The sequence below is a fragment of the Oreochromis niloticus genome, linkage group LG6 (assembly GCF_001858045.2).
Source record: "Oreochromis niloticus isolate F11D_XX linkage group LG6, O_niloticus_UMD_NMBU, whole genome shotgun sequence".
Lineage (NCBI taxonomy): Eukaryota > Metazoa > Chordata > Actinopteri > Cichliformes > Cichlidae > Oreochromis > Oreochromis niloticus.
In genome coordinates this window covers 31,493,004-31,508,924 of record NC_031971.2, presented here as the reverse complement: position 1 = coordinate 31,508,924, position 15,921 = coordinate 31,493,004, and the positions used below count along the sequence as shown (strand labels likewise).

At 38.8% G+C, this 15,921-nt stretch overlaps 1 protein-coding gene across 1 annotated transcript; it reads left to right on the top strand.

Annotated features, from left to right (window-relative positions):
- The first annotated feature begins 989 nt into the window (after positions 1-989).
- On the top strand, positions 990-8,861 carry LOC109202470 (polymeric immunoglobulin receptor). The gene is made up of 8 exons (XM_019360031.2): positions 990-1,078; positions 1,276-1,602; positions 1,798-2,118; positions 2,243-2,539; positions 3,671-3,700; positions 4,049-4,144; positions 4,249-4,325; positions 7,973-8,861. Exons 1-8 carry the CDS (start codon positions 1,042-1,044, stop codon positions 8,096-8,098), a joined length of 1,311 nt encoding a protein of 436 aa, XP_019215576.1. The 5' UTR covers positions 990-1,041; the 3' UTR covers positions 8,099-8,861.
- Positions 8,862-15,921: the final 7,060 nt, after the last annotated feature.

Sequence of the window (15,921 nt, the reverse complement as noted above, 5' to 3'; positions counted from 1 at the left end):
GAAAGAGTGAAAAATTGTGTCACCCCACGTTATGATATTATCACAATACTTCACTCATGTTATATTATTCCAATTTTTAACATTTTGTGATATCCTGAGCACCCTCCCTGTGCTATGGGAATATGACCAGAATACAACCAGCTGGCAGCCAAGTTAGTCAAGTCTCCTCAAATTGTGCACACTGACAAAGACTCATTTTCACTGCTGGAAACACGCTGGCAATCTGTCTGAATTTATAGTATTTGTTTCATTTTTTAGAGAGTGAAATGTCTCTCAAAGTGATTGCAATGAGTCCAAGTTAGTTATGTGCCACTGTCAGAAGATCTGTCCAATCACCTTGTAATAAAAAGTGGACACTGAGTGTGCAACACTCTCAAACTCTGGCCAACCATTTCGTCACCACAACTTGCAATCGATTGCAAAATAGGAAAAGAATTAGTACAGTCATAAGACAGACACGTTTTTTGGGGGGGGGGGGGTTGTCCTTCAGGTGAAAGGAGATCCAGGCCCTATTTTTACTTCAGTGTGACAGAGCAATAGCTTGCTTTGAATTAGGAGGTAAGTTTGGCAAGACAAGTGTGTTGGATGCCTTTTTGGTTGAGTTGATATAATCTGTTTGCTCACCAAACATTATTTCAGGAGGCGCATGAGATGAGCCCTCTTGTTTGCATTATTCCAAGAGAATTTTTAATTTCTTTAAAAAAAAGAAAAAATATCAGAAAATATCACAATATTGTACTGTATAAATTTTCCCCTACCCCTACTAAATATAGTTAAATGCTATTGCTTAACTCTTTTGATGCAAGACTTTTAATTTATACACTGCATAACACTTCTTTCACCACTAGATGTCATATGTCAGCTATTTTATAAATTATTAAAATACCGTTATATGAGCTTCCATCTAAGAATGTTAATGTGCTGATACTCTAGCTCCACCCCTCCCCTCATATTGCTATGACATGAAATGACCCTAGTGTCTGCACAAGCTTTTCAGTACTGACAATATTTCCTGTTACGTTTCTATTTTGATGAGCAAAGATGTGGAGCATTCAAAATCTGCTGTTCATCTTCTGCAGTAAGTAATTTAAATGAGTAAACAGATAAAGATTAAAGTCAGCTGTATACTAAAAAATAAATGTATGTTTTAGTATTAAGGAACAGTATGTGATGACGTGTATTCTAATTTCTTTAAATAGCACTAAATTTGCTCGTAAGAAAGCTGACCTGACAAAGTAAAACGTGATCTTTTCACATTATATTTTGTCTTCTTAGTTTCTCTGAGATGTGTGACCAGTGCAGTGGGGATCATCCATGTGACTGGATATGTGGGGAGAGAGGTTAATGTCTCCTGCTCTTATGAACAGAGTTATGTATCTCATGAGAAGTACCTATGTAAGAACGACTGTGGCAACAGTGATGTTCTCATTACAACATCACAAGCAAGCAAAACAAAATACTCAATTTATGATGACACCAGTGCACGAATCTTCACAACAACTATCTTTGATCTTCAATATACGGATGCTGGAAAATACTGGTGTGGAGTGACGAAAACTGGAACAGACATCTACACTGAAGTCAAGCTGAAATTAGTACAAGGTAAAAAAAAAAAAAAAAAAGACATTGCAAAAGTCAGTTGTAGATATCACAAAAATAAAGTTAAAGGTAAGGACTTCAGTTTCAGGTTAATAGAAGTTCGCATTTCTTTAAACAGTGGTACGTGAGTAGATGACTATCTGGATTTTTTTGCTGCAAAATTGACCGTCCGTTTTTTGGTGTTTACTTTCTTGACAGACAGCTGCTGTGACACTGTGACCAAAGTTCAAAGTTATGAGGGACACTCTGAGTCTGTCAGTTGTCGGTATGAGTCTCAGTACCAGAACAGCCTGAAGTACATCTGCAGAGGAAATCGGCCCTCCACATGTCTGCAGCAGGCACTAATCACCTCTGACACCAAACAAAATGGGCGATTCAGACTTGATGATGACAAAGTGTTAGGAACATTCACAGTGACCATTAGCAATTTGACTCGTAATGATTCAGGGTCATACCTCTGTGGTGTCCACAGAAACTCTGAGCTGGATGTTTTCTCTGCTATTGAGCTGAAAATTGAAGGTAAGAGTTCATAGTAATAGCTCTTTACACCAGCGCCAAGAAGACATTATTTGCTGTCAAATAGTCTCTAAGAAACTTAAATATTTGATTATTCTGAAATAATATTTCTCTTTCAATCTGACAGAGTGGTGCTGTGTCAAATCAACTAAAATAAATGGTACTGCAGGACATCCACTAATTTTGCATTGTCCTTATCCTCCACAACACTGGGATAACAGGAAGTTCCTCTGTAAGGGAGACCACCGCAACAATTGCTCAGACATGGTGACGAGTCAAAGCAGGTTCACACTGCAAGATGCTGCTGCTTCCAGCTCTTTCACAGTGAGGATCACAGAACTGGAAGCAGCTGATGGTGGGACATACTGGTGTGGGTCAGACTCACAGTGGAGATTTGGAAACTACACCAAGATTGAGCTGTCAGGTATGCTGGACACTTTTGTATAAGACAATACAATGCATAGATTTTAAGCCATGTTTTTGTTTTACATCAGTTCAGTTGTCTGAAGAGTGAATAAGTAAAACTAAAACTGTCAATATGATGTTCACACTCTGCACAAAAAATAGCAGCACAAGAAATAGAACTACCAAGAGCCTCACTTACCACAGGTGGTCTGAGACCACAAAAACATTTTTGTCCCTCTAAGTAGTCATATTCTAACTTCCACTATACAGTCAATATTTGCATTTGTAATAAAACTTAGTCATAACAAACCCATAAATGGCTTATTCCTTGTAAATTTTGTTAAAATCTGAACACTTTGCATATTTAATTAAGTGCTTAAAATTTTTGTCTTCATACTATAAAAGTTTTCAGACTAAAAAGCTACTGATGTAAATAACAGGGTTGCATTTTTCATACTTTTTAATTTGTCTTTCTTCTTCATTAATTGTAAACTCTCATAATAGCCAAATGAATATTTTTTGAGTAGAAATTGATTTTTTTTAAACTCTCTGTGCCACAAACTCAAGCCAGAATTTATTTTTAGAACATGTTTTTTAATGACAAACTCAGCATTAATATCAGTGCTGTTTGCACTGATGGCAGCAAAATGTGCACTCATTCTTGAACATGTGGAGGAACACTATGTTCAGCAATGAGTGCGGATTCTGATTTCGGGAGTTGGATCATAGGATTAAGCTATGGAGAAGATATAGAGAACATTATAGTAATTCCTGCACCCTTAGGGTAAAAGGTTTTGGTGGAGGCAGTGTGATGGTGTCTGCAGACTTCTCTGTTACTGGAAAAACAAGGCTTGTCGTCATTGGAGGAGAATATGACTAACGACATATTAAAGACACTAAAGAATTTTTGTTATATAAAAGAATGTATAACATTTGTTGTGTGTAAATTATTTTCTAATTTAAAGTGAAAATTGTTGAGGCAAAAAAAAATTTTTAGGAGTTTATTTTTACTTTTTCACTTTTTAATCAGTAAGTCATATCTGATGAAATGTCATCTTTTACTAGCTATTCTGTTAAAAAAAAATAGAAAAAACAAAGTCTGTCTTGAAATGAATGTGGTAACAACACTAAGAGTCTTTTTCTCTTACAGTCTTTTTGCAGCACACCAGAAAAATCCCAGGTAAAGCTATTAAAAAATTATATACTGCATATGTGTTTCTGTTAGTGTGCACGCCAGCTGAGAAATGTTGTGAGAACAAGTACCTTTTCACATTTAAGGTTAACATTTGGTTTTGTTTATGGTTATGGTTTCATGGTTACAGTAAATAAAGAAAGTCTATGTCAAACCGATATGTTAAAACATCTGTGGGTTTGTGTCAAGTTAAAATAGACATAACTATTAACAAAAAGAGAAGTGAACATGAAAACATCATGGAAGGCCACATTTCTCCACTTATGTGCATGAAAATAAAAGTGTTTTGGAAAGTGTTTCTTTTTATTGTCTCCTCTTTTGGTTTCTGTTTTTCAGATGCAGCACTCTATGTAGTTTACACTGTACCTCCTGTCCTGCTACTGATGTGTCTCCTAGTTACTGTTTATAAGAACAGAAGCTCAAGAGTTAATGGTATCTTTTACAGTCATGTACGCATGGACATGCTTACACTCAAATATACATGCAAAAATAGATGCAAAAGAAGTACAACCACTATGTATACTATGTATTTTCAGAAGCCGATGACACCATGATCAGAAATACACCCAAGGAAAAAAAAATAGAGGAAGTGATGGGGGCTGCAGAAAGTGAAGTAAGAAAACTAAAGTGTAAAGCATTAACAGAGTTGTATGTATAAAATATAAAAATATAAAAGAATGTGGCACAATTGGAATATAAAATTATGTGTACATTTTTATTTTTGATGATGAGACAATGGTAGCAATTTGATGTCGGAATGCAGATGAAGGCCCTGCTACAGCTATGAACAGCCTCACACAGGCTGTAGTGTGGCTACAATGGTGGAATAACTCAAGGGCAGTGAGAGCACTAAGATTGCAATTGGAAATTGAGTCATTTCCTTGAACGGAGTTTGTTTTCTTCTCTTTTCAAAAAATTGTGAATGCAACCTTTTTTTAATCACTTTACCTCTTTATATACATATTCACTAGCTGGGACCACATCTTCAGTAACAATGAGCAATGAAGGATGAGGAACTGTGACTTGGTGCTGCGGTTTGGGGAAGACCTCGAAGGGGACTGGCAGTGGCTCAGAGGGCTGGGCAGATCCCCAAAGAAGGCATCCCCTAGCAGGAGCGAAGATTGGGCATTACGGAGATCTTGGAGTTTGTTGTGAATGTATAACTGGTAGGCTTGTGATGACCATCGGCCCAAGAGCTTGATTAAGAAGTCCGGAATTCCCTTGTGGGAGGCAGAAATGGTGGTGCAGAAGCAAAAGTAATGGCCAGAGAAGAGATTAGGAGGAATCCCGGATGACAAGAGAACTTGGCAAAAGTGTGAAAGAAACCATGATCTTGTTGGGATGTGGCCAGATTGAGCCGACGCATGAAGGGCATGATGGAAGGGGAATTGCTTCAGCCTTTGTTGATTATGTCAACTACGGCAAGGTTGTCTGAGTGAATGAGGATGGATCTTATTGACCATTCATGGCCCCACGGTAAGGCTGCGATGACCACCAGGTAGATTTTGAAAACGGCTGACGAAGGCAGGAACCGCTCCTGGATTTATTGGCGGAGCTCAGGAGGCCAAGCTGAAGAGAACCACCTTCTGCCGTAATAACCCCCAAAGCCGGTAGAACGGGCGGCATCTGTGTAGAGCTAAATGTCATTCCAGTTAGCAAGCAGAAGTTGCCAGAGTCGCAGTTCGGCTTTGGAAGAGCTATCCAGCGTGATGGAGTCAAGGAGTGATGGTTTAGATACTGCAAATGAAAGCAAGTGAGAGATAAAGAAGCATCCCAAAACAGAGAGTAGTTGTCGTTTGGAACGTGGAAACGAGGAGAAAGTTTTGGGGGAGAAGAGTGATGCGATTGAGCTTTTCGATAGCCAGGGAGGCCTGGAAACGCTTAGTGTCGAGGGTTATGCAGGGGAACTCCAGGGATGTTGAAGGTCCTTCTGTTTACTCTTCCTACAGTGGAACACCGAGTTCAGAGAAGACTGATCACAGAGTGGATAACCCCTGAGCTGGCGGTGACGTGGGAGGGGAAATGACTAGGAAATCATCGAGAAGATGGACCAAAAATGGCACTTTATGATTGTTGGAGAGGAACCAACATAGAGCTTCGGAGAGTGAGCCGAAGGTTAACCAAAGGTTAGCCTGACAGTGAAATAACAAGCATCCCTCCACTTGACTCCGAACAAGCACCAGAAATCGGGGTGAATTAGCAGGACCTTAAAGGCACTTGTGATGTTGGCTTTAGAAAGCCATGCACCTCTGCCAGTTATTTTAATGAGAGAAATGGCATGGTTCACTGTGGAGTATTTAAGAGAAAAGTCATCGCTGGGAATGAGGCTATTTATACTTGGAATCTGACCGCCGTGAGGAGCAGATAAATCGATGATGATGCGCTTTTTGGGGGCTGGTGGGTTGGGAGGAGGAATTGCTGAGATCAGCTAAAACTGATCAGTGTTAGTTTGAAGAAAAGAGGCCTGGGCTAAAAAGCCTGGCCATGGGCTGCTTGAAGCTTCACTGACAGAAGTAGGAAAAACTGCTGGGTTAGAGGGATGTATGGTTGGATGCCTGGTTGTAAGAATGTTAGCTGAAGTGTTGTAGAAAGGAGGTGAGGTGAGAGGAACTGGCAACCCGGTGCCGAGGTTTGCTGCAGAGTTTAGCAGAATAGGAATGAGTGGCTGAGAACCTGGCACCCCGGTGCCAAGAGGGTTTGCTGAGGCTAGTTGCGGAGGAGGGATCGGAGACCATAGAATTGGCAACCCAAGCCGAGTGCCATGCCGAGTAGGAGGAGCAGCTGAGGAGGGAGCGTGCAAAGTGGTGGCGAGATGCGGCAGATGGAGACAAGTCTCAGAGCGATCTGGAGTGGAGCAACACCGTGAACTTTTGATGGAGATAGATCTTCCTCTAGTAGTGGTTTGGAGGTTCTAGTTTCGCGGGGATGGGGAGTGACCAGAGCTGTTGTATTGTTGAATCGAGTGGAGAGAGGAGTTCTGAGGAATGGATATGGTGGATCTGATGGCCGAGTGGCAAGAATGGCTGCTAGAATGCTCCCCAGACTGGCCGACGGTAATCAAACTCTCTGTGGTAGCTCCACTAGGAGGTTTAGATTGCAATTCCTGGACTGCCTGGGGAATATCAGATGGAGAAGGACTGAGGTCTTGGTCTGAAGGGCTGAGCGACAGGAAATCCATGATGACCAGCAAAATGGGTTTATAGGATTCAAGCTCTTAGAATGTTCGTGATGTTCTCTGACGACGTAGGGTGTTCACATGAAAATGAGAACAGCAGGTATTGGTGAAGGGGGCATATATAGCCCGAGGCCGGAAAGGGCGTGAATGAGGTGTGGTCCCGCTCCTGAAATTCAGGTGATATCTCCACTTATGGGACAATCTAACACAAATGACTAGCAGAAAAAAATATGTTATATGCTGTAACTCAGCAGCAGAACAAACTGTTGCAATTTGTCACAGCTTAGGTGATTGTATAAATCAAGGTTTCTCAGAGCTTTCATGGCTGGGTGCTAATTAACCAAGTGATTGAGAACTATGCAGCTAATTCACACAACAAAAGAGAAGTGCTCCCTTGGCCTGTTGTTAATGTGACTTTGACTGGTGATAAATAAGTGTATTACACTGGGGCACTTAACAGTGGCTCTTGAAAAACATACTATATTATGTGCCGTTAGATTCATTATCCTCAATTGTAATTCCTTCAGAATGGTTTCTATATTATGGTTACTATAAATCTGGACATGAATGCATACTGCAATGAGTCTCACTGTCAGAGATACACAGCAGAAAGCAGCTACTCTGCCTATAGTGTTAGAGTAGAAAAAAACACTTTTCCAACGTATGTCCATCATAACCCAGATCTCTGCAGCTTGTAAGGTGACTAAACTCATCTATTGGCTGGACTTAGACAACCAAAGATATAGAATTCATGTGCTGCTGATAATGTACGCATTCATGTTTTAGAATCTGTAGCTTCTTAGCAACATCTCTATTTTTAATATTGTTGTTTTGTTCTTTAAGTCTTGTAAACAAATTACATTTATCACATGTAATTGTGTTTTCTTTAGTTTTTGTATGTATATTATGAGTCTGGACAGGCACACGTGTACAGTGCAACCTGTCTCACTGGTGGAAGCATGGGACTATTTTGGCTACAGAGCCAGTGTAGACAACATTTTTTTCAAAATGTTTCCATAACAACCCAAATTTCTGCAACATGTATCATTCATTGTTCTGTTTATTGTGTGTTGATTCATCTTTAGATTTATAAAAATCAAGAAGTTGTGATGACATACGTACAGCAAAAAGTCTGCAAAGATGGAGGTGGACATGAAGGCGTCTATGAAATCATGACCGCAGTTGCAAGAGAAGACATCTACTGTAATTAAAATTTTCATAAAGCCAACAGAAGATAAAAGTGATCCATATCTTTTCTTTCATTAGTATTGCTTAAAGTTTCATAAAATATTTGCTCTTTTTATATAAACTGTGGAAACCCCTAAATGTAAAAGATCAACATGAGTGTAAAGTGATTTAAAAAAAAATCTATTTCTGGGTCACAATATGTGAGTTTTTGTTTGGTTTGTTTGTTTTTCCCCCAAATCAGTGCTTTTTACTGACTGGAGTATACGTATGGTAATGTTGTTTACTTAAGAGTTCAAAATGTACTTTTACAAAGCAACTGATCAGATGTGTTTTTCATTAGTGATGCTGTGATGTTCTAGTGTAACTCTGAATACAGTAATAATGGTGCATAGATATACTGGACAAGACTTCAGATTGCATCACTCATTATTAATTTGAAATGGACTGGTCTTCATGTATGTTAATTGCAAAACCTGCTTTTTAATTTACTGTTTTACTGTTTTTTATACTGTCAATGTTTTGTATACCTAGAATATAACAGAGGGTGGAGTGTGGCAAATAAGTTATAAATATTTTAATAAGAACATGTACAACATAAATTGTTTAAAGTTTGTATTTTCCAGGATAACCGTTTTTGACTTTCCAGATGTATGCTTATTTTCTTAATGACCTGCCACAGGATGTTAACAAAAGAAAAAACAGTCACTGTCCACACTTGGTGCCTTTGTTTCTCTTATTAAATGAACAAAACTGTGAACGCTTCAAGTTTTGGGACGTTTAAAAAATTAAACGAACGCTTTGAAAATTCATCAGATTGATTTATTTTATTTTAAAATAAATCAATTTTAAAATAAAATACGGTATGGTCTGTAGCTCCGAAAGTAGATCAGGTCATTTTGTAATCGGATGTTTGGTGTGCTTCAATCCCCGGTTGCCCCAGTCTGCATGCCAAATATTCTTAGGCAAGATACTAACCCCAAGTTGCTCTCTGGTGCACTTACCTAAAAAAAAACATAGAAAAGAAATGCTTGTATGAATGGGTGAATGAGGCAAGTTATATAAAGCTCTTTGAGCGCTCGGGTAGAGTAGTAAAGCACTATATAAGAACCAGTTCATTTATCATATCATTGGGTAATGATTATGGACTGGGTTGGCACATCATTTTATAGAAATGAAAATTATCAACCTATAGGGGCTGAATCCAAAGACACAAAGTGAAAAAAATGATGCAGCAGGCTACAAAAAAAGTATACAAAAAACATTTGTTTTCTTTGTATACTTTTATATGCTGCTTTTGCTTTCACATTTGAGCGTAAGGGTTTGTGTCTGTATTTGACTGTAAAAGATACCTTTAACCCTGCAACATCTGTACTTATAAACAATAACTAGGACACATGTCAGTAGCAGCACAGGAAGTAGAATGTAGACAACATAGAGTGCCGCATCTGAAAAAAAACAGTACAATATGTAATTACTCTGTTAAGACTCAACTCTAGTTTTCTCATATATATATATACACATATATATATATATATCAGGGGTGGGACTCAATTAAAGAAATTAATTAATTAGAGGCTTTGTAAGTAATTCATCTTGATTAATCGCATTAATTCAATCGCACAAGAAAATTTGCCCCAAAGCGCAAATGTCTTTTTTTTAAAAATTATTTAAAAGGGTTTTAGTCGGTGACCGAATCAAATAATGGACATGAATATTGTAAACTCAAGCACTTTCGATTTATGGGGGAAAAGGTTTTAAACTGTATATCAACGCAAAACAGAGAAGAAAAAAATAATATCCCTGGCCAAAATTGGGCAGACTTAAAAATAAAGTGTTATTTTAAGTAGTTTAAGTACATTTTCAAAATGGTATTATCTTTAAATAATAATAATAAAAATTTCAAAGTAAAGTGCAGTTTTTCTTCTCAAAAAAATAAGGCAGAAACAGAAAAGGTTATTTGACCAGCTTCACCTTTAAACGCTGAGTAACTTTAATCAAAATTATTTTGTACAGTACATCGAAGATTTTAGTGCAAAAAGTAAGAAACCCATTGGACTGACAATACCTCCGTGCTTTTTGGTCCAAACCTCTTCTAGCTCTCCCCTTGCAAGACACTTTAAATCCTTAAAGTGTGGGTCAAGCACAGTAGCTAACTGGAGCCATTGATGGTTGAGTGTAGCTACACATAGGTCCTTTGTGAAGGCAGTCTTAAACTTCACCATGTAATTTGAGTCATCATCAGAGACCTCCATGGTCTGAAGCAGCTGGCAGAAAGCAGGTAAAACTCACCTCCAAGAAGCTCAGTCACAAACCTGTAGTAGACCGTTCAAGAAAGTAATTATTAATCTACACAATAACTGTCAACTATAGAGATTTTTGAAGAAACAGTAACAATAAGTTAAAAAATAGTTTTATTTACCTGCATGACTCAAGGACAGTCGCCAGCTTTTGGAGTTTTGCCAGCTCTGATGGAGTTAAAAGGCCTAGCTTGCTAGCTTGATTTTATTTGTCTAAAGCAGCAAAAACAGCCTCTTGATTCTTTAGTAGATGAGAAACCATATCCAGCGTTTAATTCCACCATGTGGAAACATCCTGTATGAGTGGCTCTTTCTGTTGCCCCAGTCTTGTTTGCTCCTGGTGTAGTTCCTCCATATTAGCAGGGCTGTCTGTAATGCATTTAATTTTGCTTGCTTTTCGGTGTCATAAATTGAAAATGAATTTTACTTGAAATAGGCTTTCGGCATGGCGGTTGGAAAGTTGGATCATCTGACGCTATCTGTAGCCCATTTTCTAACCCCCTATCGTCTACCACTGGTCCAGAGCAATCCATTTTGGTCCTGAAGCCAGTCATTTCATCAAGTTTGAAATGACTTGGTACTCGAACTGTTAGCACTAACAGCTCCCACAGTTTCTGTGCTCGCTGCAACATGTTTTGCATGATGTCTGTGAAGGTTCTCAGTCATCCAGGTCATTGTAGTCTAAGGAGACGTTTCACCTCTCATCCGAGGGGGGACACTCCCACTGGGTTTAAATCTGGGACTCTCCACCATTTGACCCTAGAACTGAAGAAGCTTCTCGAATGAGAGGTGAAACGTCTTCAAGAAACTTAAAGAAGTCCAGGCGCTTTTCTTTCCAAGCTCCTTAGACTACATTGCAAGATGACGCTCCCTCCAACTCTTTCTTGGTGAGGATCACAGAGCTGAAAGCAGCTGATGCTGGGATATACTGGTGTGGCTCAGACTCACAGTGGAGAGTTGGAAATTACATCAAGATTGAGCTGTCAGGTATGTTGAAAACTTCAGTATACAATACAAAGAGTAGATTTGTGTGATGTGGTGTGATTGTTCAAGCTCTGTTGTGTGAACAAATAATAACCAAACTATCAGCACAGTGTTCACACTGTTCATACATACAAAACCTTGTTGCCTCACACTTCAGGTTAAACTGTGTTGTCAGTGTTCACCTTTAGGGGAAAAAAGGGAAAACAAAGACAGTTAAAAATGACGGTTTTCAACTTTTTTGAACTAGCAAGCTAGAGATGATGGGCACCTGCAAATTTGTAAAAAAAATAATGTCATAAAATAAAGTTGCAAAGAGCACCAAGAGTTCTTTGCTCTTACAGTCTTTTTGCAGCACACCAGCACTGTAACTCGTGTTACCACAGAGGAAACTTTGGGAACAAGCATCCCTGTCAAAGCTATTATATACACATATATGTATGTATATATAAGTGTCTGTTAGTGTGTACTTCTTCTGAGTGTTGTGACAAGTACATTTCCATAATATAAGTTATGGTGTTTTCATGCTGTACACTTGGTTTTGGCTGTGATTCTTGTAATGGCTTCACGGTTGCAGTAAATGGATGTAAGTGTAGCCAGTATGTTGTTTCCAGCAATTAAGTTAAGGTACACATAACAAATAATAACACTGTCATGTAAGCCCATAGTTCGGTTATGTTAAATCCATGGCAGTTTGTTTTGTTTTTTTTTGAAAGTGTTTGCTTTGACTGTGTTATGTTGTGGTTTCTGTTTTTCAGATGCAGCACTCTATGTTGTCTACATTCAACTCCCTGTGCTGCTACTGACATGTGTCCTAGTTATGGTTTATAAGTACAGATGTTGCAGGGTTGAAGGTATCTTTTACAGTCAAATGCAAACACAAACCCTTACACTCAAATGTGAAAGCAAAAACAGCATAAACACATCTAATGCTGTGTGTTTTCAGAAGCTGTTGCCACCATGAGTAGAATTACATCCAATGCTCAGAGGATGTGATGGGTGCTGCAGAAAGTGCAACGTCTTAACAGAGTGACGTGTCTATAACACAAACTACCATGTAGATAGACAGATAGTTGTCACAGATAGTTTTTTAATTCAAGAATTTATACACTAATTATCGCACCAGTTAAATCAAATTTGTAACAGAAAACAAATCAACAACAGGGGAAACTGTTGGTCTAAAGAGTTCTCAAAGTTATTAGACGATTGGGTGCTTATTATTCAAATGATTGAGAACTATGCAGATATTTCACACATCAAACACTTAGTGATATAAATAGCTTGGAACGTGTGGTCTGATGACTTTGAGCAGAAGAGTGAAAAGAGAAGTGCTCGCTTGGCCTTTTTTCACTTCTATATCAAAGTGGACATGTTGAAGAATCAGTGTATCATACTGTATTCTTTCATTGTGAAAATTGTCCCACAGCGTGTATTTAGAAAACCTTGAATAAAGAATTTATATACTGTTACATTTATTACCCTTAATTGTGAGGTTAATCACTAAAAGTTTTTGTTATGAATTATTATTGTTCAATGATTCTGGACAGATATAAATATATATTGCAACTAAAAAAACTTAACAACCCAGGTCTCTGCAACACATATGTTTTATTGTTCTGTTTTCTGTGTTGATTCTTCTTCAGGCTTATGGAAAGCAAACCACTGTGTTGAACTACAAACAACAAAGTTCCTGTAACATCTATGAAGGTGACAACGAAAACATGACCACAACAGAAGAAATCTACTGTGATGAAAATTTACATGAAACCAATAGAAGATGAATAGAGTTTGCAACTGTGGTCCAAGCTTTAGCTTTCAAAATCTTCTCTGTTATTATAAAATTCTGGAAAATCATAAATGCAAATTATCAACAGTGTAAGTGAGTGAGTGTAAAGTGTATAAATTATATAAAGTGTATAAATAAGCATAGAAAAATTAAGCAAGATATGTGGGCAAATAATGATTAGTTTAACAGTTTTTATTTGTCTTTGTTTTGAATTCATTCAAACACAATTGAAAGTCTCTCACTTTCAGACAGACTTTCAATTTGGATTGAAAAACAGAGTCAAAGTATAACAGCCAGGGGCCTTTTGTTTGTTTGTTTGTTTGTTTGTTTGTTTGTTTGTTTGTTTGTTAGCAGACCAATATCATGAGCTTTAATATTCTTTAATCTTCTTCAAAAGAGCCAAAATAATCAACTTCCTTCAAAGTCACACTTTCAGTGTCACAGTGAGCCCCCTGCTGGTGAGTTAGTGCCACACGAAATACAGGTCGGAGTATACCAAAGTTATAGATGTATTAGGGAGAGAATATACCACATAATTTGTTATTTAGAAAGAAAATTTAATTATTTATTGTATTATTTTCCAGAATATACAGAATGTTTTCTAAAAAGCGGATTTATCAGTCAACTTAGACCAAAATTTTTGGTCGCAGATGTGCAAAAAAACTTTCATTTAATTAGAAATCCCAGTCTTCAATTAATTCAATACAAAATACTACATAGAGTACAGTATACAGTTCACCGTATGTTCAAGATGGGCTTTACGTCTTCCAACAACTGTTCACACTGTCAAGCCAATACACCGGGCAATTACATCCACGCTCTTTGGTTCTGTCCACCAGTTCAGAAGTTTTAGCGCGAGATATGTAAAGACTTAATAAAGTGTCTGAAATGTAACATTCCAACTTCCCCTTTAGTGTGCTTGTTGGGCAACTTAAATTATGTCACTACAGAAAAGAATATAGCCCATATGGTTTTCACTGCCCTATGCATTGCCAAGAAAACAGTCCTCATGAACTGGAAAAATAAAAATAATCTCAATTCTAACCAATATAGAATCTTATCTAATAGATTATATTAGTCTTGATACAGACTCTGCCACCACATCAGATCAATCGCTCTGGGCTCCTTTGATCAGCTCCATCACCTAGTGGGGGTGGGGGGTCGTAGTTTGGTCCCACCTTCGCTGTTGTGATTGGTGTGGGGATAGGGACATGCTTGGGGCGTCAGGGGATTCCCCAGGAGCGTCTTCCATGACCTGTCACGGGCTCTGGTGGCTCTTAGATGATGGTTTCCTTGTGGCTGTGTGCAGCGGGGCTGGGGGAGGGTCTGTGCTGACGGACGTGGGTTACTGACCTGGTAGCTTGGCTGCCCCTGGGTGGGTTCGGGGTGGACATGGGGTTCTGGGGGTGCTCCGTCTCCGGGCTGGGGCCCTGGCTGGGCCTTGGGGGCTTGGGGCCTGGTTGGTGTGTCGCCGAGATTGTGGGCAGGTGGGTGCATGGGGGCTGAGCCCTGGCGCGGGGGGCCTCTGGTGCATCGAGCCAACTGGGGGAGGCTCTTCAACTGGTGGGGAGGCTGTTACATCATTGCAGAAATTCTCTGGTCTCCAGGAGTTCATCGTGCAGGTGGGGGAGAGATTAGGAGAGGTGGAGAAAGAACTCAACCTGGGTGTCTATTGTCTTGTGTAGTCTGGGAGATGAGTGAATGTTGGGGTGGGTGCAGTTTTCTCTGTGGTAGGGTGGGCTCCCCCGGACTCTGTGGAGCCGGGCGGTGCTGCTGCTGTGGGCCCACCTCCCAGCCCTGTGCTTCAACGATTCTGAAAATTAGTGTGACTCATAGCTGTTCTTTCAATCTAATATAGCCCTCCTGCTTTAAACAGGCTTCTGTAAGGGAGAACAAACCACTATGGTGATCAATTATTAAAACATTTCCAAAGCACAATTAGCAGATTAATATTGCTTCCGTATTAATACATGAGTAATAATAAAAAGAAATTACTAAACTCAAATGGGTCATTTTTCTGCACTGAAGGTGTTGTATTTTCAATTCTTTAAGTACAGTTTCCAAAATATACTTAAAGAATTATAGTGAATTTTTAATTGCGCTGTTTATGTAATACTTCTAAATACTTTCACCACTAGATGGCACATGTCAGCTATTTTACAAATTATTGAAACGCCTTTAAAGGAAGGGCCATCTAAAATGTTCCATCCCCTATGTGCTGACAGTCTAGTTCTGCCTGAAATGACCACTGTGTGTGCATAATTATATTTAGATGAGCCAAAGGAAAGATGTGGAACCTTCATAACCTGCTGTTTACCCTCTGCAGTAAGTTGTTTAAATGACTAGATGATAATGAACATACAAAGATTAAAGGCAGGTGTAGATTAAATAGTACATTTAACTGTTTTAGAATTATGGAGCACACTCTGCCACACACTCTGTCGGGTTTGTTTATTTCTTATTTTTTTTAAAAAGCACTTACATTACTCGTATGCCAGCTGACAAAACATAATGTTTTCACATTATTTTTATAGTTGCTCTGAGATGTGTGACCACCGCAGTGGGGGTGATCCATGTGACTGGATATGTGGGGAGTATGGTTAAAGTTTCCTGTTCCTATTATGGGGGTTATGAATCATATCAAAAGTACCTGTGTCAGAATGACTGTGGCAGCAATGATGATGTTCTTATTACAACATCAAATCCAGTGAAAAACAGATACAGGATCCATGATGACAAAACAGCACGAATCTTCACAACGACCATCTTTGATCTTCGTTCT

Excerpts from the sequence above, each read along its gene's own strand:
- LOC109202470 (XM_019360031.2), top strand. The coding sequence starts at position 1,042 with ATGTGGAGCATTCAAAATCTGCTGTTCATCTTCTGCA. Across the intron at positions 2,119-2,242 it reads TATTGAGCTGAAAATTGAAG|AGTGGTGCTGTGTCAAATCA; the intron begins GTAAGAGTTCAT and ends TCAATCTGACAG. Across the intron at positions 4,326-7,972 it reads TGGGGGCTGCAGAAAGTGAA|ATTTATAAAAATCAAGAAGT; the intron begins GTAAGAAAACTA and ends ATTCATCTTTAG.